The 23,468-nt window shown below is 41.3% G+C and overlaps 1 protein-coding gene across 4 annotated transcripts in view; it reads left to right on the top strand.

Annotated features, from left to right (window-relative positions):
• LOC119399346 (protein vav) overlaps positions 1–23,468 on the top strand; it is a 254,133-nt gene that overhangs the window by 200,478 nt on the left and 30,187 nt on the right. Inside the window, exons 1-12 of one of the 4 annotated variants that reach the window (XM_049416849.1) lie at positions 598–709; positions 2,453–2,552; positions 6,687–6,794; positions 8,206–8,274; positions 8,759–8,962; positions 10,698–10,793; positions 12,143–12,214; positions 12,472–12,564; positions 17,485–17,579; positions 19,426–19,474; positions 19,644–19,664; positions 20,540–20,626. In XM_049416849.1, coding sequence (XP_049272806.1) covers positions 705–709; positions 2,453–2,552; positions 6,687–6,794; positions 8,206–8,274; positions 8,759–8,962; positions 10,698–10,793; positions 12,143–12,214; positions 12,472–12,564; positions 17,485–17,579; positions 19,426–19,474; positions 19,644–19,664; positions 20,540–20,626 — 999 coding nt within the window. In that variant the 5' untranslated portion in view covers positions 598–704. Of the gene's footprint in view, positions 1–597; positions 710–2,452; positions 2,553–6,686; positions 6,795–8,205; positions 8,275–8,758; positions 8,963–10,697; positions 10,794–12,142; positions 12,215–12,471; positions 12,565–17,484; positions 17,580–19,425; positions 19,475–19,643; positions 19,665–20,539; positions 20,627–23,468 lie in introns of those variants that run through there. The other 3 variants (XM_049416844.1, XM_037666168.2, XM_049416846.1) reach the window with 3 other exon arrangements.

Raw genomic sequence — 23,468 nt, 5'->3', positions numbered from 1 at the left:
TTTCGACAGACTATATATGCGCGCACAGCCATCACAGCCAAAGAGGCTGTATGCTTAAACTTCCTTGGTTGCAGCCTCCTCATTAAATCATTAACTAAAAATGTAAAATTAATATATTTACCAGTATTATTGGTTTCAGCTAGTTCCATGTTGTAATGTTGTAATGAAGGCTAAAGAATGTTTACGTCAGTCTAGATATGCAACCATAATTTTTCACTCTTCACTGCTCCATTTCTAAAACTGTGCACACAGAGTACCAGAAGTAGTTCCAACACAATTCCTTCCTAGCCACTTGGGCAATACATGATGCCTTCAAGACATGATTCCTCAACTAGCCACATGAGCAACACTACTACTAGTTGCTCCATTAACAACCAGTACTGTATAGTATGTGCTGGGAGTGTGTCTGCTGCCAAGTTATGACTCAGGTTTTCCTTCTCTGAAGCATTCGAAACATTACAATCGTGTGACAATATGAACCCACTTTTATGAGTAACTTAAGAATTGTCAATTCGTTTAATATCCTCTTTGTGAGCATGCCGTACTGTTGTGTTCATTCGGATTTTCATTGTTCAAATCTGGCAATGCCACCCTTTCCAGCCACAATGATGACACTATGGTGGTCTTCGATTTTCCCGTAACACCTCGTCGAACACGTGAAGAAGACGTTTACGAAGACTTGTGCTACGTCACCTTACGGGTGAATGAGGTAGTGCCTTGTCTGAGCTAGTCTGGCTCTGCACCCAAAAGTAGATTCTTCCTTGTTTTCAAAAAGGCCCAGCATTTTTTTTATTAGGCTTGTGTCTAGTTGCATCCTGTTTCGTGATGCAAGGCTGTCCATTTTGTTGTAATACACTTTTGTATTACTTCTTGTTCTAGAATGTGTCTTGTGCTGTCATCCCTTCCTTTACACCATTGTACTTCTTGTGAGTTCATATGAAGCAGTTGCTGTTGCCTCTAACTTGGATGCAGTTTAGGAAAGCATGGCCAGTTTTTTAAGAACACATTTTCCTCAAGGTGGGCGGCTTTTGTGTTCACTTGCGTACCACATTCTTTTCAGATTCTGTTCCATTGTAGCTGTGCATAACTTTTTTTTTGCTTCAGAAAAAAAAAAACTTGCACTGTTTCTTTGATCACTATTTTGGTTCACTTTATAACCATGAAATTATTTATTGGCATTTAAAGATATCATACCAGGAAGAAAATATGTATTTTTATTATTATTATTATTATATTATTATTATTATTATTATTATTATTATTATTATTATTATTATTATTATAGGTCTTACAAGTATATTCTCATTGAAAGGTAGTTTGAAAAAAACAGGTGGTTGTTTAATTCATGGCCTCTGTTACGTTGTAATAAGAGCTTCCACTTGTAAATAGGCTTATTTCATGAATGTCAACTGAGCAGTAAGGTAGCTACCCAGGTAAATCATGTCACTTATTGGAACAATGTGTTTTAACTATTAATGTCAGTGTGCCAGCTAATACTTACTGAAAGAAATTGGGAAGTGGGCATGATTAGTAAATTTTATTTTGACAGGCATATGCAATACCTCCTGATCTTCGGTTAATATTGTGCATTTAGAACACGGGAGTAGCCCACCTTCTAAGTGAACCTGGCATATACAAATCTTTTGTGGCTTAAAGAGCATCCAAGAGTGATTAGTAATAGCATGGGTCTTCACATCATGTCACTCTGCCTGTGCTGCATTTCTGAAAAGAACAATGTGTGCATACCTCTTATGGCCATGTAAGTATAGGCATGTGTATTGCTTTTGGTATAGCGTGACTGCAGCTTGCTAGCATGATGCTTTTGTTGGTGTGTTTCTTCAAGCTCTACTTATTTAATTACTGTTTTGTAGGAAACCATTAAATACACCTCTTTAAGTTTGTTGATCCCCAGTAGCTTGAAACACATTCGTGGATGAACTATGTTTCATTCCTGACTGAATAGCAAGATCCTCGAAGTTCCGATGCCTCCTTTGCAGCTTTAATGTGGCTTTTACTTCTTATGTACATGTGTGTGTGTTTAATTTATTTGTATTATGTGCACTGTGTACTGCATGGCCTTTCATTCGGGGCATGCTGCCGCTATTTTATGTATTTGTTTTGTCGCATTCAAAGTCTGATTTCTTATTTATGTTATAACTTCAAGCTATCCTCGCATAAGCTAAATAAAGATGTAGTTTCCGCAATGCGTTAACTACAATGAGCTTACAGCAGTGCTTGCCTTAAGCACTGAACAAAGGGAAGCAGTGTTTTGTTTATCGTTTCTTTTTGTTGTCACAGGCATTCTTTACTACATTTTTCTTGGTGCATGACTTGCACTGTTTGTGCAGCCATATTGTTTATTTGTCCGTTGCCGTGCCTGTGTTCGCTCTCTTGTGTGCCTGTGCTGCCCTGTTGCCTTGCTGCTCAACCTTGCATGTCTTGTGCATGTCAGCAACGAGGCCTTTGGCGAGTTTGGCGAGTATGAATACGAGGCAGTGACCAATGATGATGAGGACATCTACGAAGACCTCTGTGCATTTCGGAGGGTCCAGGTATGCGTCCTCACGATTCCTCACTTGCCAATGCTGAACGAGCGATGCAGTGATTTGAGCAGTAATGGTGCTAGCAAGTATTTGACATAACAGCTATTCTATCATTTTAAGAGGTTATTCCCACTTTTAGTTGTAGCATAAGTTGTAACCAGTTATTTGTTGTTTTTTTTTTTTTTTGCAGCAGTTATTGATCTTTCTTTTTCCTTTCAGACATATTAACAACTTAAGAAATTGAATAGCTTTGTCCAGGCTCGTAACATCAGGCATTGGTCTGTAAAAAACGAAGCTATCTAATTGTGACAAGAGCAACGTCCAGTTGGTTTAGATTGTTTATTGTGTTCACACTTATTCTTTAGTTTCTTGATGCTGAAGCTACTATTATTGGGAATGCCGCAGTTTTTTTTTTTTTTTTGCTTATTGAATAATATGAAGAAGTTATATCATTAAAGGAATCCTTAACTGTAGTAAGCTATACAGTACTGCAAAACTTTTTACTGATATGTAGATGGGGTGATGGGTAGAGGACTAATGGGCAAAAGTTCGTAATGCTGCACATTATCACTTCAATATGTTAGTTTTACGCAAGAAAATACAGTAGAACCTCGATTTTACATGTCTCCTTAGTATGAAAAACTGCGTTTTTCAATGCACTTCTTCATACTAAATGCGCCCAAGAAAAACAGTCCGTGGGAATTATGCATTGCAAATTGAGATCGTTTAATATGCTTGCCACATGACCTGCTTCCTACAGTAGCGTGTAAAGCTGCCATGAACTCCAGAATAAGTGCGGGAGAAGGAGCAAAGCTGCAGGAGGTATGTCAAACACGCTGAAAGCAAACTTGTTCGAAAAATGGCAAGTAAAGCAGGCGGTCCTTGCAAACACCTGACAATTATGATGCCTAAGTCAGCCGCAACAGCACAGGTTCCACATGTTTCAGACGCCTTTTTGGCCCTATGATGCATGTGTATGAAAAATGATTTGTGTAAAGTAATTTTCAGGCTGTCTGTATGTGTGGAATTACACGGTGCTCCACAACTTCACTTTGCCAAGCACTGCGAAAAGTATGCAATTTTGCTGACCACCAGGAACCAGCACAGAATTTATAGAGCATGGCAGTTCTGTAGGCATGCTGCACTAAGGTGTCCTGCTAAAAGCTTCTAGTTTCTTGTATCCATACTCAGTTAAGCCTTAAAGCACAACAAATATCAGTGACTGGCACAGGTTTCAGTTAGAACTAGTGCGAGCTTATTTTATTGATCACATTATTAAATATACCAAGCCACGCGCCGTCTATCCAGCATTCTGTAAACCCTTTCTCTGCATTTATATGAAGGTTGGCCACTATTTGACAGTGGTAGCATATGCAGTTGCCTCGTGTCTCAACTCTCACCTGTTCTACCAGAACAAACCCCTGTGGTCCAGTGGCCAATAGAGTGCTGGCTATCGAGGACTTTGTGAAAAGTCTATATACTATTCAGGTTTAACCATAATAGAACACACTGCCACCTACTGCTATGCATGAATAGACGCTGCAACTGTTTATTCTGGTTTGAGCAGTTCTGTAATTATAACTTTATCATGGAGTTCCTTGAAAGGTGTAGATCTGGCGTTCCACTGTCGCAGTGTACCATAGCATATGTTTTGTGAATAGAAACACGAAATTTTTAGCAACTTTTTTATGCAAGCTGCAGCATTAAGCCTCTACTGCTCTGATTCAGTGCACGTGAAATTCAAGTTGGCAAAAGTTCAGGTACATTTGCAGTGCCTCTCATATGTTTTGTTAATTTAATCTGAAAAAGTGCTGGGCCTTCCTGCATGTGTGTTGGTTACGTGTTCTTTCTTTCCTATGTCAGCTATATATTTTCGTGTGCTGGTAGTGCACCTAATCTGCGCAGTGAATTATAAAATGGAATTAAACCAGTGTCCTTATGCTCCCAAATTCAGCAAGGTCTTGTATTACAGGGTGTTTGTGTTTTCCTAGCTGTGTCAAAGCTTAAATCGGAGTAATATGAAGCAAGGTTACATTACATTTACCGTAAGAGTGTCTGTATTGGTTGACCCTATGTATGTGGAGTAATTTGCACAGTTATGTGCATAAATAATGAAGTTGCATGAGAACTATTTAGTTATTGGTCATAATTGGCTAATACATCCGAGTAGTTTGGAGTCCATTCTTGTCATTATCTAGCAATGTTCTAGCTGAACAAGCTCTTGTGAGGGCAATGCAAAGAGGCATTTTGTATTCACAGCCTCACTGAAAGCAAAACTAAGTCGGGGTAGGGGGGGGGGGGGAGGAAGATAACCATAATGCCATCTCAACACCCCATCCCTCCCATATTCTTGCTTTCGTCTTGTTGCCACCATAACCCATGAATGGCATGACATTACAATCCCTGCAGACTTCAGAGCTGGCCTGATTTCATATCTTTATTTGGTTTCTTTTCACTGCCAAGCAGCCCGTATTGTCAATGTTAATAGCTGCAAATTCTGACAGATCAAAACTTGCTGTGGCATAGAACGCAGGCTTGATGAAATAATAGTGCAGATTTAACATGTCATTAGCATGAAGGCCCCCCACTGTGGCTCATTATAAAATCGTAGGATAATAAAGGCAATATGCCAGGCATCTCTTCATTATGCCATGCTACTGGTGATAGCGCCAGCATTAAGAAATCAAAAGGCAATGAGGTCAGCATCGTAGTAGCTCTTTTTTAAAATTGGGTTTGCCTTCAGTGAGCCTCTGAATGTCAAATACTTGTTCCTCTAGCTCTCACAGGATCTTGTGCAGATAATGCGTGAGGAAGGGCTTCAAACTTTTTTAATGTAGTATTCGTCACTTGAAATCTATAAATAAAAGGTTACTAAGTGCAATTCTGGTGACATCTGTAATTGTGCTAATTACTCCTTGAGGCTACCAGTCTTGATACTCGAATGGTAAAAATTCAGTGTAATTTTATTGCACCCGTATAGTGCGTAGCGCAGCAAGAATGAAGCACCTTGTGTACAAGATCTTGTGCAGTCTTTAGAGTATGGACATGTTCACTGTGAAGCACTTCACAGTGGCATGTAACAGCATGCCATATGCTTACTGCACCAAGTACAGTCGACTTTCATTAATTCAACCTCTTCAGGGCATGGAAGTTGGCTCAGTCAGTGAAATGTTCAAATTAAATGTTGATTTTACAATTAGCAGTGAAAACTAACTTTTTACCTGAAGTACCTTGTGATAGTGATTCACACGTGTATTTGGAAAGGGTAGTAGGAGTATTACTTGGAATTATCAGTGTTATTCGTAAAATGTAGTTTGAATTGTCTTTGGTAGCATTACACATGTCTAAGCCCACTTTCCACTTCATTTTCAGCTATAGTTACGAAATCACTGGTCTGCACCCCCTCCCCCCCTTTTTTTATCTCTAGTCATTTAGTGCTTCACCTCACCACCTTCTACATCTCATCTCCTTTTTAGAACTGCCCTGCTAACTTCTACTGTGCTTTAGTTATGCTGCATTTCTTCCTATTTTTCCATTCTTTCTGCATGCAGCTGGAGGCACATTTAGGGTGTCATCAGAATGAGGGACAGATAATGTCCATATATTCTCCTATAGCAAAACCACTTCCTGGCCCACTGTTAAGTTATCCAACTTAGCGCAGAAACGGTGGATGAGACAGAACAAGGGGCAAGTGACGTACACGAGTGCTAACTTCCAACTAAAGCTTTATCTCTGATCAGGTGATGTTAAAGCTGTAGCTGAAATTAAGCATTTGCATATGCCACTTCCTCTCCCTTGTCCATTTGTTACCGTGCCAAGAAGTTTAACAGAATGCCACCTAACCTTCCCATCTAGGTCACTGATTGATGTCCATGCCATTAAACTATAACTCGCTACCAAATCACTTAGTTTGTGTTAATGATTGTAACATACTTGTGGACGATAAATTCTCTGAAAAAGTACAATGGAAAGAACTTGTTATTGCTGTTGTAAGTTTCAGAACATGGTGTGATTAACTGAAGCAACATGGAACCAACGGAAGTCGACTGTGCAGGTTTTTCAGCTGAAGGATGCGGTCTGATATACATGCTCACCTTATAGTCAGCTGCAGTGTTTCTATATATCACTTCTGTTGTGTTTTAGGTTCCTGCAGCTGCTCCCACTGCACCTTTGGAAAAGAGAGACTACTGTATCAAAGAGCTCATAGAAACTGAAAAGAACTATATTGAAGCCCTCAATATGATTACTCGCGTAAGTGTTTCAACGCGCCGAGTTTTTATGTGCCATGTACAGTGATACTTCACAAGAGCTAGTGGATAATGATCGGTGTTAATGCCAGCTCTTTGACCTTCTATAATTAAATAAGCCAGTGACGAGATACTGCAGGGTGCTTGTTTTCAGTTGCTGGCATTATCAGCTCCCTCCTGTCTCATTATTCTAACGAGTTCAAGTAGCCATTTTTATTATGTAACGACTAATCTAATGAAGTACAGGTAGAATTTATTTCTTAAAATTGCTTACTAGTCATAACTAAGAAATTTTAAAAGAAATGGCCGTAGTGCAACCAATGCTGTTAGATATCTGCACTTGATCATGTAGCTTCACAAAGTGTGCCAAGAAACCTTATAATCCACGGGCAGCATTATTGAGTTTTACATTATTCAAAGTTGTATGCACAATACCTTTCTGCTACGATTCTACAACTTTTAATGAAGTTTGCTAAAGAAGGAGATGCTTTTCTTCCTTCTGGGGCAATATAGAACCATGGGTAGGCATTCACTATGCTGAGCTCTGAAGGAACTGCTAATGGAACAGGCTCTAACCATGCCAGCCAACTTGAGATTTAGCAGAGTGCTACTGTGTCGAAGGAAGCAATATGTGCCCTTATCATTCAAATGTGTGCTTTGTTCATTTTAACTTGGCCATAAAAAAGTTAGAATACAGCAAGCCCTTGTCACCTACGCCGGAAGGGTTGCTCCTCGCGAGGGGCCATCCTAGTGCTCGGGCCTGCCAGGCATTACCTGAGCAGAATTTCAATAAAGTTGCTACCATTACCTCCACCACCACCAGTGTACCTATTTGATTGCATGCAGACATTCTTCTATAGTGGTTGTCATAGGCATGTGCACGGGGGGGGGGGGGGCACCCCCTAATCATCTAAGAGTGGGGGTGCAAAATCTGCCCCGTACATTCACCCTTCTCGTCACCTAAGAGGGGGGGGGGGGGCGCAAAATCTGCCCCATACATGGACTTAGTAAGGTGGGGGGGCGCTGCGGTGAACCTTCGCCCCCCCCCCCTAATGGGGAACCCTGCGCACGCCTATGGTGGTTGTCAATGTGTAGGCTTTTTGTCCAGGACATGAAAATAGCTCTGCACTTATGAGAGTTCACTAAGTTCCTTCAGGCTAAAAAGTTTAGCCTTAGAAGTTTAAAATATTGTGTTTAAATATAACAATGTGTAGCTTAATGCCTTTGCAGGTAAACTTTTTGTTTGGTGTTACGGTAAAAACTTTGTTTCCTTTGTGTATGGCAAGTGTTCATTTGCCTCCTTGAACTGCTTATGCTTTCACCAAGTCAGAAGTAGACAAGACTTTTCTTCGGGAAAAACAAGAGTGTGAGGCCATGCCACACTATTTATGTATTTCTCTTTTTTATTCATCAAGGATTTTATGCGCCCTTTGAAAGATGTCCTGACACCTGAAGAAAATGAGATTATATTCAAGCACATCAAGGTTAGTACAATGAACAAAAATGTTTTTCCTGTGCCGCACCATCTCTGCATGTTAATGTAGTGCTGTAATTTCAGCATGGAAGCCATTGTAGCCTGCATTCAGTGGAGTTGCTATAAAAATCTTTAGTGAATTCTTCAGACACTGCTCTGAAAGGTGATTTCTCTCTAGAAAGGCAGTATATACTTGTTTTTGGGGGGAAGGAGGCACTGGCTCAAGTGATGTGCCTCTTTACTTCAGACAAGGTGCATGCGGGAATTCGACATAGCATTCTTGACATAGAAGTAGTGAGGAGTGTTGAGGAAATTTGTGCAAGGTTTGTATTGAGGGACAAGGTGAGCTCTAAAAGGCATAATAATGTCCTAATGGCTGTCATTTTTATTACGTTGTCATTTTATCTGAAACAAGCCTCCATAAGCGGGGGATGTTTGTTTTATTTGTCCACTCATGTCTTGTGTTGCTTAGCACATTCGTGTGGCTTTTGCAGGAACTTGCAGAAACACATACAGGCTTCCATGCAGACCTGCATAAAGCTTGCGTATCATCTCAGCACCTCAAAATCAGTGATTGCTTTCTTCGTTGGAAGGATAAGTTTATTGTCTATGGCGACTACTGCTCCAATCTGCCTAAGGCTCAAGAACAAATTGATGAGCTTTGCTCCAAGAAACAGCTGGTCAACCAATGTGTCTTGGTGAGTTTTCCCTTGCAGTTATATATTCTGTTCTTGGAATCCTGCTAACAGCATTAAGAGCATTTGTGCTTATAAGTGATAGTGTTGGTAATTTCAATACTTGCTGTAATGAAGGCAAATAATCATCCTAGCTTTTTATTGTGATGGCAGTTAAGTGCTCAAAACTGACAATGAACATTGTTGTCATGTCATTATTGTGTTGTTGTTGGACCACCTTCTCATCCTAACCTTCACCATCCTCATAGAAAATTTAAATAAATGATGAGGTTTTATGTGTCAAAACCACCATATTATGAGGCACGCCACATTGGGTGACCCCGGATTATTTTGACCTCATGGGTTTCCTTATCATGCCACCATCCCCATATCATGATGGGGGGGAAAAAAAGTGAAATGTCCACAACCATCGTTACCACTAGGATTCGAGCTCATGTCATTGCAGCTATGTGCAGTTGGGAGCTGGATATGTTAACCGCTGCATTATTGTGCAACTGTAGCTCTTAGCAATTATGCAAGGTGTCGTATTCCATGCAAGAAATACTATAGTGGATGAAGATGCTAAGATTGCTAAGAGCTACAGTTGCTAGATTGCTAAGAGCTACAGTTGCACAATAATGCAAGGTGTCGTACTCCATGCAAGAAATACTATAGTGGATGAAGATGGCATCGTGTGCATCATGTATAAGTTGTTCTTGACAAAATGGCAGTTTGTAGATGCATGCATTTCTTCGTTGCCAGACACTTCATATTTTAAGTTTATTTCAAATACCATTCCAATGACAGGTTGGCCAGATAGGTGTTTAGACATTGTCCTTTGGAATAATGGGAACAGAAAATATAAATGTTTTATGCAAATTTTCACAAATAATTACACTGACCATAAACCATGTTCACCATGATGATGCAAAAAAGACACTAAAATAAACATGGTACATCAAGATTTTCTGAATAGAATATATTGAAGTTGGACAACCTTAAACAAACAAAATTATTTATAAAGCTTTGGTCAAACGGCTGTGAACATAAGCTTCCATAAAGTTCGCGAACATGCATGTATAAACTAGCCAAAGCATGTGGACAAGTTTAGTTGAAAGAACTCGTAAAACAAACAGTGTCTCAGTGTCATCCAAATCCTGTTTGTAATGCACTTTAGCTAGTTTAGCTGTGGATCACAAACTCGGGCCAGCTCACACCCTGAAAAACTTTGCAGCCTGTGAAGCTAAGTAAAGTATGTAAAGGTATCCTGAATTCCATAACTGTACCATAGAGGCAGTAACTTGAGTGTGTACATCACAAAGAAGATAGACTATTTGTCTAAACAACATTTCACTTTCATTTATAGCTCAGAATTTATTACTACAGTTAAATATTATTTCAAGTATATTATTTTTAGTTCTTACTTTAAATTGATACACTATTCTGCGACTGCACGACTGTGCCCCTGACCCCTCACAAACTGCTATTAGCTTATTGGCCAGTGCTCTGTCGTGGCAGAGTACAACAAAAGAACAAGCAAGCAAACACAAACAAGGTGACAGTTCTTCATTGTGTGAGAATGCTGCTGCCACAGTAAAAAAATCAAATGTCAAAGGAAATGCTGGAACTGCCTGTTCTGTGCCTCCTAGAATTATAGCAACAAAAAAAAAATGCACAATAAGAACCACAATGTGATAAAAAGCATGATATGCAGGAAGTGGTTACATTTTGTGCCATGTTTTATTATTTGTTATTTCAGAATTGCCAGCAAAAAGCAAACGATGGAAAATTTAAACTACGTGACCTGCTTTCTGTTCCTATGCAGAGGGTTCTAAAATATCACTTACTGTTGAAGGTGAGTTAGCAGAAGTGTGCCTTGCTACATTGCTCATGCACATGAGTGAGCTTTATTATAGTTACCAATTCTAAGGCACTTGTTGATTTTTTTTCGTTAAGTGAAGAGTACTAGTGATATACTGTTGACAACTATGGCTATTGTAAGAGTTGAATCTTGCAAGAGAAATGAATCTCCTGATAAAGGAAGCACTTTGTCCATGAGAAATGTCATAACTGGAGCAAAAAAGCAAGGCAGGGAAATGTGAAATCTTCTTATCTCAATAAAATAATAAAACAAATGATAGAAAAATTATGCGCATGTGGCACAGACTCATTGCACTGAAAAGCACATCCTTCCAAACTATTTGTGCAACCTATAATTCAGACATCATGAAAGTAAATTAAAAGAACCCTGCAACACTTTTCCAAGTGATCATCGAATGGCTTCATTAAAGGAGTTTACTACCTCCTGAATCGACTGCCGCAAAAGCTTTTCAATTCCATCAATACGAGTGGAGTTGCAGGGGTTTGTTGCACGCTTCAAGCACGTTCTTTCCGCTTTCGTACCAGCGAGCGTGCTGAAAGCTACACGGGCGGTGATGACAAGGGGGCAAGAAGCTACGTCCGTTCGTCAGTGCATATAATGACCTTGAACACTTTCTTTTCTTTTTTTCTTTGAATGTGCGCCTTACTTTCAGTGTTATCGCAAACGCACGCATGGGCACGTGGCAGTAGTCTGCGGTGGCCACGGTAACTATGCAGCTCGCGATGCGCAAATTAGCCAATGGCCATGGACCTTGTGTTTATGGCGCGGTCATTTGGGTTTATGGCATCATTTGTTGAGAGAAGAGTGAGCGATTTATAGCCGACTTTGAGAATTAATTGTGAATTCCAGGCCACTTGCTACGCTACAACATTTGGCTCACATGTTCTAAGGAGCCTCGACCTCCAATCGGCAGCGTTTTCTGACCATGCTGAAAAAGTGTTGCAGGGCCCCATTAAGCGATAGCCACTTTTTGGGTGCATAATCTGCCTTTGGGAGCTGTAGGTATGCTATCAGACAAAGATTGTGATGGAGCACTTGCTCGTATAAACATGTTATCCATTCCCCCCCCCCCCTCCCCATTTTTAAAAATCTATTTATGTTACACTGCAACTGTAACGAAGGTAAAACATGTACTTTAGGTACACCTTTATGAATGTGCATTACTGGAAAAAGCTGTGCCTACATCATATTGTTGATAATATTGCATCATCAGCATTTTCAATTGTTCCCTGATCTTGCAGAATCATAGACATGCAGTGTATATGCAGTGCACATTGAATGGGTTTGATGTTAATTGCTGAACGTCTCTTTTTCACTTTTAGGAGCTTATGAAGAACACTGCTGAAGGGCATGAAGACTATCATGGTTTGGAGAAAGCTCTGCAATCTATGCTCGTAAGAAGCCCTACGCACACTTTTTTTCCCTTTGCTACTGCATCGTAAATGTACACGTACTGCTGGAACATGGAGACAGACTTGCAAATCGTCATTTTAAGTGAGGAGATTAAAATTCTGTATTGTCTTTTGTGTTTGTGCATGTGCTGGCTTTTAAAAAGTTTTTAAAGGTAAATTGTATCACAACTTTGCTCAAGTACAGTTACCTTGGCCATGAAGGCTTCTTTGAGGAGGCACTGATGTCTTTGCCCTTACAGGATTTGGCTCATTATATTAATGAGGTGAAGAGGGACAACGAGACTCTGCAAATTATTGCCGACATCCAGGCTAGCATCACTGATGTGGACTTGGTAAGCTTTCTCTACATTTATTTTGTGCTGGTACAGCATATTCTAGTGTGAAAATGCTTGTGCACACGTAAGGAGCAAGTGGCTCGGCTTTCCTGATGGAAAAAAAAAAAAACGGAGCTTGACAGCATGGGAAGCTTGCACTTCTACAGGCAATTTTTTAGACAATACAAATTTTTGACAGAAATGCTATGGTAGTCAGTGTCCTGTGGTCTTCGCACACGAACTCTATGTTGAGGTGGAAATACTTTGCCATGGCTGAAGTGACATTGAAATGACTAATTAACAGAAACTTGGTAATTAACTTTTACATTATTGACTTGAGGGCAATATCAATGTTCATATCAGGACGCTGTAGGCCATCACAATTTATGGCATAACAGTTTTTTAGAAATCACAAATGTTGCATGTAATTTGAGATATTCATCAATGATTTTTAATGGCAATATCGAAACTGACCAAGCCTGGTGTGCAGGAAATGCGGCTGCTCTGTTGTGTCAGACCGAAACTTTCTGTGGCAAGGAAGTGACAAAATTTTAATGAAGGCGTGCCACGGCAGTATCTTGTAATGATAAGCAGCAAGTCATCTCACTTGCACCAGCATTTCGCCTTACCTTTGCGAGTTACGTTTGGTACTTTCACACTGTACGCAAGAGGACCGAAATATCCACCTTTCCTCTGTTCTGCTCAGTTTCGATATCACCATTAAAATTCAATAATGAATATAGCAAATGACTTGCAACTCTTACGATTTCAAAAACAAAGGGTATGTCATAAATTGTCACAGCCTACAACTTTCCTATACATACAACTGCCCTCGTGTCAATAATTAAAAACTTAACAAGTTTTAAATGCAAAGCATTTCTTAGCGAACCTTTGGCACTTTGACCGTTTCTATCTACGTATCTATCTATCTATCTATCTAGCCGCCTACGTCTGGGCGCTCTCATGATCCCCTCCCTAACTTGGTGTAGACCAAAATTGGCATGGAAGGGTAAGAGGATTTGACGAATATGACTGTCGGGTCATGACATAAATAACGTGAAGTCCTGTCGCGTACGTCGTCAAACCCTTTCCTCTAGACACGTGTGGCACATACCCGTTTACCGCGGGCCACGCTGTACGGGTATGCGCCACAGGTGAATGACAGTTTATATATACCCAGGAACGGCGAGAACAGACATTGGTAACTTAAATGCGAGAGCGTTAAGAAAAACCGACATTGGCAGCGTTGACCCCACGAATGGAAAGAATGAAAATTAGGATCCCAGCAGGAATCGAACCCAAGTATTCTACATGGCAATCAGGTATTCTACCGCAGAGCCACGCCAGGTCTATAAACTGGTTTGGAAAAGCAGCCTATGCAGGCGTAATATTGGTAACAGGAAAGGCGTAACAAGAAAGCAATAAACACTACATATGTACTACTACGATGCAGGCATCATATCAAATTAACGTCTGTGGTTCCAGTGTTGGCTCCGCTTTTATAGCAGTACGGTTGTTGCGAACCGATTTGCACCCCGCGACGTTTGATACGAATGTACGCTAGCTCACAGGTACGAACAGGAGCTGCCCGCGCTGTCGCGGAAGACGCGGTAGTCACGCAGGGGCGCGTTGTTGCCTCCGAGATAGTGCGCGCGAATCTTCGAGGCCTTTAGGCACCTTCGCGTTTAGATTACAGATGACGTTGACGTCGCGCTTTTTTTTTTTCCGACGCGTTGACGCGTGCTCCTGTGCTCGAGGGAGCAGCGTCTTTGTACTGTGTTAACATGTGCCTGCCACGTCGATGCAAGCCATGTCCTCGCGACCAGACGTTCTACGAAACAAGACCGAAACTTGGGCCGCGGGTCCGTCATGAAGTCCCATTAAAGGTGGGCGATGACCCCAAGAGACGAAGCGGACGGTCTTGGCGAAGGAGCTTGGCGTCTATCTATCGTGTACAAAGCGCTTCTTAAGTCACTTTCGCAGCACAACTTTGGTGTCATGCAGAAAAGCGTAGCGAGATTGGGAAGGGGCTATAGCGGTCAAGGGGCACAACACATCTGGTTCATTATTTACACGCGCGCGCATGCACCTTATATTTACGAGTACAAGTATGATCGTTGATGTCTAAAAACTTTACTGGCAATCATTCAGAGCTGTTCATGACGCCGCGGCGGCCCTGAGAAACACTAAATCAAAACGTATGCCAACTTTTTTTTATCGCATACTAATTTTCCATGCTTTCTGATGATACGAACTTCGGATGATACGAATATTTTTGATAACCCCGCTAGATTCATATCACCGAGGTTTTACTGTATATTGAAGCATTGCTCGACCACGGAGGAATACATTAACGAAAGTTACGTACGATATTCACATCATCGCACCGTAAAGTGCACTTAGTCTGCCAGAACGACGCAGTGTCATCTTCATTTCTTACAAGGCTGGGCGGTGGCCTCATGCTGACCGAGAATGATGCCAGATTGATTGAGAGCCACCTTGTAGACTAGGCTACGTTGGCCACATACTCCCAGGTAGTCTGTAAATACGACAAGCGCCATCCACTGATGTTGGTCTACATGGGACTATCCAGGCCTACCAGCCTCGATGGCCTATAAGTTATAACTCACCAACGCGAAGGGTGACATCAGGTTCCGACATGTCGCCAGCTCTATCGACGGACAATTTGTCGACTAAATGACCAAGGCATCCACGATTTCCAACGCATGTACTATACCTCATACTTCACTACGCATGGACCCCTCGTCACCGCGATCACGACTGGATCCGATAACAAGTCATGACCAGCTGCTTGTGCTCACTGATCACGGTGATGATGACCTTGTTCAGGAACTGTCAAGAACCTCTTCCACACCTGCACACGGGTTCGTGAAGCGTGCGTGCGTTCTCCATCATAAGGGAAAAGTATATGCACTACATATCAGCTTACCGCTTCTGGTGTTGGTAATACCCACACCGCCGTTGGCAGCGTTACCCAACTGTAAACAACTGGTTATATGACACATATGCGGCTCTTCAACATATATGTGTGTGTATCAAATTTATACAAATCTTTCGCGTCATTTTGTAACGTTCTGCTCATTAAAAAAAATTATGACACAGTCACCCTCCCGCGGCATGCTTCGCATAACATCGACTCCCACGGGATGTGGGATCTGCCGAATTTTTTTGTTATTAGTTACCTCAATGTCACTTCAGCTGCAGCAAGATATTTCCACCTCGATATAGAGTACGTGTGCGAATATGACAGGAGCCTGGCTGTCATTGCATTTTTATAATATATCTGTATTTTCCAAAACAAACACGCTGTAGATACATCAGGAAACAATTGAAACCTGCTCTAAACAAGACATGGACAAGTGAGAGGGGCCCACACAACATTATTAATTAGAACATTATTTAGCACTTCAAATTCAGTGTTTATCATGTCATCCATTGCAATTATCCTTGTCTTGTTTCTTGTCTACAATGCTCATTCTTATTTCATGGTTACATCTTATTAAAAGGGTCAGTATCACAGACAGCTTTGTGTAGCAGCCAGAAACACTGCAATTTATGGCTCTTAGGGCAGCTGCCTTCTTCTTTTACATGAAAAACTGGTTGCTATCTATTTAAAAGTATACAGTTAACAGTAGAGGTACATCAAACAATCCTCATCCCTATGTAATTTTAAAAAGGAAGTTTTATCCTTTTAATAAGTGATTAATATTTTTTCTCTCTCATGCACAAATACATATGTAAAATATTCACAGTTGTGCTACATACAATCTACAAGAAGTCACTCATATTCTGTTTTCTTTTTCACGTCTGTAAAATTCCTTTGTTCAATCACCTGTAGAATTTGTATTTTGTTTGATTGGTTTTTTTCATCAGCATCAGCGCAATTAATATTTTGTATGTTAAAGGGCAGCTGAAGCACTGTAAAAAAAAATAACTTTTTGCAGTGGGTAATCACAGTTGATCGCTGCTGAATTTGAAAACTGAGATGAAAGTTCTTGAAAGTGAACGCAAACAGCATTTTTTGGCAAAAAAACAGTGGCTGCAGCCGCAGGGCTTCTTGAGATGCTGAGCGAACGCGGTGACGTCATCTTCGGTGTGCCGTGTCATCTGCAACAGTGGCACTGTTGAAGCATGTCCTCCACGATTAGCTCCAGCAGCTCGCACAGCCGGAGCTAGTCACGGAGGCCATGGTTGAAGATATGAGAGACACTTGTTCACATTGTGCCCGGCTGTTTGTCATTATGGCAGATATTGTAATCCAGCTGCAGAACTTTCAGTGTCTCTGTACTTACTTGAGCCATGGGTACATAAACAGTAGTTAGTTCAAATCAGTGAGCGACGAGAACCTTCCATCGGAGTGCAGCGCGGCTTCACCAAAGGTACCGAAGATGGCTCCAGTTAGTTGGGTTCCACGCCCACACTTTCGGCGTGTTCGCGTGGGCGGAGCAATACAAACTTTTCTTTCACGTATTTTAAAGCTCCTGCTGTAACAACTGTGGTAATAATGACATCGACAGTAATGTCGGTCCTTGTTAAGCGCAAAGTTTTACCGGATTCTCAAACCACTTCAGCTTCCCTTTAAAGCAATCTTGCACAATTCACTGATATATTGTATGTTTGTTGCTTTACTACCTTTGTGTATATTACATGTTTTTATCCTGCTGTCAATAATATTATTTGTTTTATGCACTTACAGCTAGTATGTGCTCTGGGACCTCCTTCTGTATCTTCATTTATGTACTGCATTTTGTAACTGTAAATAAAGCATGATTTTTATTCTACGTGTACTTAAGTATGTATATTCTGTATGCGTTCACAAATATTCATAATACTAGCTGCATTTCTTGCACTACATATTTCAATTAATGTAATGCATAGCAAGATGCACCATGTAACCTAAACTGACTCTATTTACAGCCCCAAAACATGGAATTGAAAGACTACGGAAGATTATTGAAGGATGGAGAACTTAAAATTAAGTCACATGACGATAATAACAAAATTAAAAATAGGTAAGTAATAGTTGCCGTTGTTCATCTAAAACTTTTAATTGCAAATCTGTAAAAAGGTCATTTGAAATCTACATTGCAGGTTTCTTTTAGTTGAATCTATCTCTACCTTATGGACTTTAGTAGGATGATTCATTTGTTTAAGCATATATTCTTACTCACTGAACAAAGATATAGATTTAAACAATTCTGAAAGGATAGACTGTTACGTTTACCAATGCTGTACAGTGTATGCAACATACAGGCTGCAGGTCACTCAGGGTATGCTTGTGCATAATAATAAACTAATGGGCCCTTAATGGCTCTGGTTTGTTAGCCTGTAAACATGACTTACTGCATAAGTGATTCTGTGACATCTTGGTGTTAGCATACTAACGTTATTACGTTTTCACTATTTACATTTATGCTTCTAAGCCTAAAACTGATTTAATTCAATCCCATCAGCTATGAAACCTTTCCAGTTATTTAAAATTGCATCGACTGAAAGGAACACTGTAATTGTGACTCCATCACTGTCTGTATACTGCAATAACCAGGAGAGGTAAATTCGATGAGCACAAAATGCTGAAGATGGGACTGCAAAAGTTCAATACTTGCAAGTAATTTACTTACTGGACAACAACAACAGCAACTACAAAAAAAATAATAATGTGCGTCTGAAGCGATCTTGGCAAAGAACACATGTTAAATAAAAAAAAACTCCGTTTAACTTCTGAGCAGAGATAAAGAAGTATTGCTGGTGCAAAACAAGCCTTGCTTTCTGTCATGAAATGCCATCAAGGGCTTGTGTGCAGTTGTCTCATCGCGTCAGCCCACAATTTTACTGACGAGTAGCATCCTGTGTGGTTGCATATCCTGTGCTCTGTGCTTGTTGAATTTGTGCTATGATGCTTTTCCCGAGCATGCGGCCTTGTAAAGCCCACATTCTTTGAAATAGGTCAATATATAGTCCGTTCACATCATCAGGAATTTGCTAAATGCACAGGTTAAGCTTTCAGCCGATAACTTGGAGCTTTACCCTGTCTTTATCTTTGGCTTCGGTTTCTTTCTCTTCATATGGTGTTTCATTTAAAAATAATCAAGCCCCTTAACAGTCTGGTTCTCCTTGTTCAGCACTCTGGGCTACATGAGCAAAGAATTCTGGATTAGGTTTGTTCCGGGAGACTGGACAGTACTACACTTTGGCGGTGTGAATTAATATATATTGCTTTCAGTGGGTTGCTCTCACATCACTTAGATAAGTAGAGGTGGCATTGACAAATTGTTTGCAAAAATTAAAACTCTTTCAAATTATTCAATTACTGCTGCCTTGTGCCAAAATCCATGCCTTAGCAAAGCTCTCACTGAGTGACTGAAGCCGATCTTGAAGGCTATAGTTTTGTTAACTGTGATTAGGGGAGGCAACTGTAGAGCCAGAAACATGTCATGGATGCCAGGCTTTGGGCATCGCCAATTGAATGGAGATGTGGCACTGAACATAGTAGCCAGTGCCGCACATTTATGGGCATCCATTGAAAGGGAGGTGATTATTTAGGCAAATTCAGTCTTATGGTGTCAGGAAGCCTTAATATGAAAACACAAAGTATTTGATGTTGTTTCTGCTTTGCCTATGGGAAAGATTGAAGACAAAACTTTATATGTATCATATTTGGCTCTGATTCTTTTTCAAGTAAATTGGTTTTCTGGCTATATTTTTTTCTCGCCCCACAAGAGTCTTTAATAGGCTCACTTTTTCTTTTTTTGTCTTATTGTTAACAAAGGTGTAGCCAAGCTCCGTAAGCTGACTCACTATTGTGATGGTATAAATGCTCCATTTGATAGTTTACCATATAAAATGTTTTCTTTCCAGATACATCTTCATTTTTGACCGAATGATGCTAATGTGCAAGTCTACTAAGGTAAGAAATGTTAACTTCATTCTTTTGTTTTTTGCTTTACAAAACCTTTTTATCTCTCTGAGTGTAAATTTGCATTTGCTGTCGACATTTTGGTCACCTCATTGTTGCACTGTGTAACACGCCGATTCTTTTGCCTTCTTATCTTTTTTTCCTTTGGCTGGCATCTCAGATCATGGATAAACTTTTTGGGGTAACTGCTGTTCTCAGTATTGTTGTTGTGTTGGTGTAGAACACTTTGTTACCTAGTCACATTACCAATGCATTGTGTTGTTGCTTCACTTGCATGCAGCTTCAGAACTTATGCACATACAACATGCAGCTGTTTTGTTAGACATTTCGTTAATGTGCATGCTGGTAATTTAATTTTCGACACTTTTTTGTAGATGCGAGTTGGGTGTTTAACTAAAGTGTGATTCGATACATGCATGTTTGTCAGCATCATGTACTTGACGTTATTAACCTTAGCTGCAGTAAAAAAAATGCATAAAATTAGATTACTTTATCAAGAAAACACTGGCTTACAATAAATTAGTTATACGTACTGTGAGGTAATGTCCATAAAAAATATAATTCGTTTGCCCGTTAAGGTGGGTGTTCCATAGCCAAGTGATAAGAAACAGTAGTCCATGAAATAAAAAGAGCTCCCGGAGAGTGTACCAGAACCTCGCTTGGTAGTCTCTCTCTTCAGACTAGCTGTGAAACATATGCTTTGTTAGCAGTTGTCAACATACACTAGTCTTTTTAAATTGCCCTGCAAAAGATCTTTCGATAAACATGTGTCCCCCCCCCTCTGTTTTGAGCATTATAAGGGACAGGAGGGTGAAAATTATGTAGTTTATTTATTCTTTGGACGTTAAACAAGCCCGAATTATCCAAGAAAAAGAAACAAAAGACTGCTCCGCCTCACATCATGTAACATTGCAATGCTTGCTTTGTGCATTTTGAATGGTTTGCTGTTGTGACTGTAGATTGTCTGTGTAATTTGATGTGTTGAATGTCCTGGTGTTACACACGATGCATTGATGCTCTTCATGCCCCTCACATATGCACTCTATGCTTTCTCAGGGAGAGCAATACATCTACAAGTCTTCCCTGGCTCTTTGTGACTACAGGCTGGAGAATGCGCCAGCCAATGCCAGAATGGCAACTCGAGTAAGTTGTCAGGTCCTAAAGCAGCTGCGTTTTTGCATATTAAACAAATAAGGCTGAAAAAGAAGTTGCGTTTTTGCACAGAAAACAATTAAGCTTTTTTTTTTTAATTATAAGTTGTTTAGGAGAAACAATTAAGGTTGAAAAAGAGATGTTACACACACATCCTCACTCTGCAGGGTGGAAATACACGCCTGATGTGATTATTTTGAAACATTTCCCCTATTTAATAACAATGAAAATGATCATGATGACAATCATTTCTCAGAACAAAATAGCAAGACAGATGAGCTGTAGGAGCATTAGGCGTATAAGGCAGTGCCTGGCACATGGCAAGGAATCTACATTCTGTAATCACCGGCACGTAAATAATAAATAAAAAAAGAATGCAATTGTAAACGAGAAAAAAACGATGCTTTGCCTCCTAGTAAGTATACAGCAGTACCAGTGAGTGTCATTCAATAGCACCTCACAATAAAATGCTTATGAATACAGTCTATTTTATTACATTAATGACGACGTAGAGCAAACAGATTTCTTAATGGTAGCACTAGCAATTTTAATGAAAAGTGAAAGAAATCAGCCTGACATGGCATTGTGTGATCACTGCAGCAGTAATTGATGCGATGGGTGACGCACTGACTGCAAGGGTTAAGAAGTAGCAGTAGCTCAAAGCGCCTACGTAGCAGAAGTCAACACTCTGTGGTTACCTGTTCCCTCCAGTATACCAGTCGCGCTGTTACTGCAGTAAGAATGTGGAGCCGCACTGCAGGGCATAAAGTGAGGCAACAACATTGCACCGAGATGAAAAGCATTCACTGCTTGAACACCACTCGCAACTGTACAGCGTGTACACAACAAAGCTGCTTACGAGCGCACACAAGCGAGAAAAGAATCTTTTGCAAAACGCTGCTCATGTGTGCATGTGTTCGGAGGCTACTGGTGAAAAAGCAGCCAGTGCTCTTCTATGTTTTTTGTAGAGCTTCTTTTCTTTTACAGCTGCATATATTTGCGGTAATATGAAAGTGCAGCAAACAAAATTAAAATGAATTTTCAAGCAAGATTTTACAGCAGTAAAGTGATTATCTCCAACTTTGTTCTAAACCAACTAGTTACAAGTGCTGGGTGACCCCATTTCCATTCTGGAATGCTTCTGGTGAGCGCCACTACAAGCTGTTCGAATTGGCAACAATGTAGTGATTTCTTTGCTTGATTAAAATACTAAATATTTACAAGTCACTTCTTTAACTTACACTAAAGGCATCTCTGACTATCAGCAGGGGTGAGACAGCTGCGCATATTGCGCATTTTTGATACGATTCCGTTTTCCTGCGCCAAGCTGCTCCAAAAGCATAAAAATTGCAAAAATTGCGCCGAACTGCGCCGAAACAATCAAGAATTTTTCAAGCCCGCGTCACTTTCAGCGTGGGAAAACGTAACTTTAGAAGCAGCGCCAGGTATACGTTCGCAGAACGCGTTAAAGGGGTCATGAACCACTTTTCCAAGTAATGATCTAAGGGCCTCAGTGTCGGAGTGTACTGCCTCCCGAATCGATTGCCGCAAAAATTTCTCGAATCCGTCAAGAATCAGCGGAGTTACGGGGGTTTGGCGCACGCTCCCAGCGCTTTCTCTCTTTTCTCGTGCCGGCGAGCGCACTGGAAGCTAGACAGGGAGGGATGGCATGGGGGAAAGAAGTTACGCCAGCGCGCGTCATGAAACGCGATCGCTCTCCCGCTGTGATTCGCTTGCGCGAGTGCGGCTACCGTGTACTGAGGAGTGCGGCGCCGGCAAGTGGCGGCACCCCGCGGCAAGAAGCGCATCTGATCCGAACGCCGCTCTCGATTTACGTCGGCTATCGGCCAATAAGCATGCTATGTCTCTTGCGACGTACAGCGGACAGACGCCCCGCCCACCGACGAGAGTGAGAACCGGCCTCTGTTTGAAAAGAGGGTGCCTGGGGAAACGGCAACTTCGCGCTCCGCTTGTGGCCATTACGCGGCGCGCACGACTGTAATATTTGGCAGAGCAGTTCATAGCCGTGTCAGCTTTCCGCAGGATGTGTTTTTTCAATCAGCCCAAGGGGTGCTTCATGACCCCTTTAACGCGCCCAAGCGTGTCCTTCTACGCGCCTTTGTAATAGAGGCTTCCATAGTGCTGTGGTAATCTCCTCTGAGCGGTTGTAAATATGTGTAGTGTGCGAGCGGTAACGACGTAGTGTCCGAGGGGTAAGGTTTCTCGGCGCTCGCGACGCATTTTTGAAGGCGGTCCCTCACGAGGTGGCAGCGAACGGTGGCGCAGAGCGCTTTTGTTATCACCTATTAAAAGCGTGCGGTACACTTGGCGCTACGCCACCCGCGCAGCCGAGCAGATAGCTGAAGGCGCTTTATTTTAGGCAGTTTTCGAATAGCGTACGTTAAGTTAGCGTTTGCGGCCCGCTATTTCCGTCACTTAACGGGAGCCCGCAAGCGGTTAGCGTACGACGCATGCGCAGTTGTGCGAAAAGCCAACGCAAAGCTTTGCGTACGCTATTCGAAAGCTTCCCGAGGGTTCGCCCTTCAGGGAGGGCAAATATTAATCGCAGCGCCCCTCCTTCCGATTAAGTCAAAGTATGGGCGGTATCGACTTTGCCCCCCCCCCCCCCTTCGTGCGCACGCCTATGGGGGTGGTCATACTGGCGCGTTCGCGTGCTAGTCGGAATCATTCATTGACCGTTCAAAGACGTACTGCTATGTGACTATACAATTCTTGTGCAATCAGTTTTTATTGCGATAGCAATTATATGGACTGTCTTGAGGGGTTCTTGCCGTCGCCGTCATGTCCTTCGGTATGAAGTCCAAATTGATAA

The sequence above is a fragment of the Rhipicephalus sanguineus genome, chromosome 1, assembly GCF_013339695.2.
Source record: "Rhipicephalus sanguineus isolate Rsan-2018 chromosome 1, BIME_Rsan_1.4, whole genome shotgun sequence".
NCBI lineage: Eukaryota > Metazoa > Arthropoda > Arachnida > Ixodida > Ixodidae > Rhipicephalus > Rhipicephalus sanguineus.
This window is presented reverse-complemented; position numbering and strand designations above follow the sequence as displayed.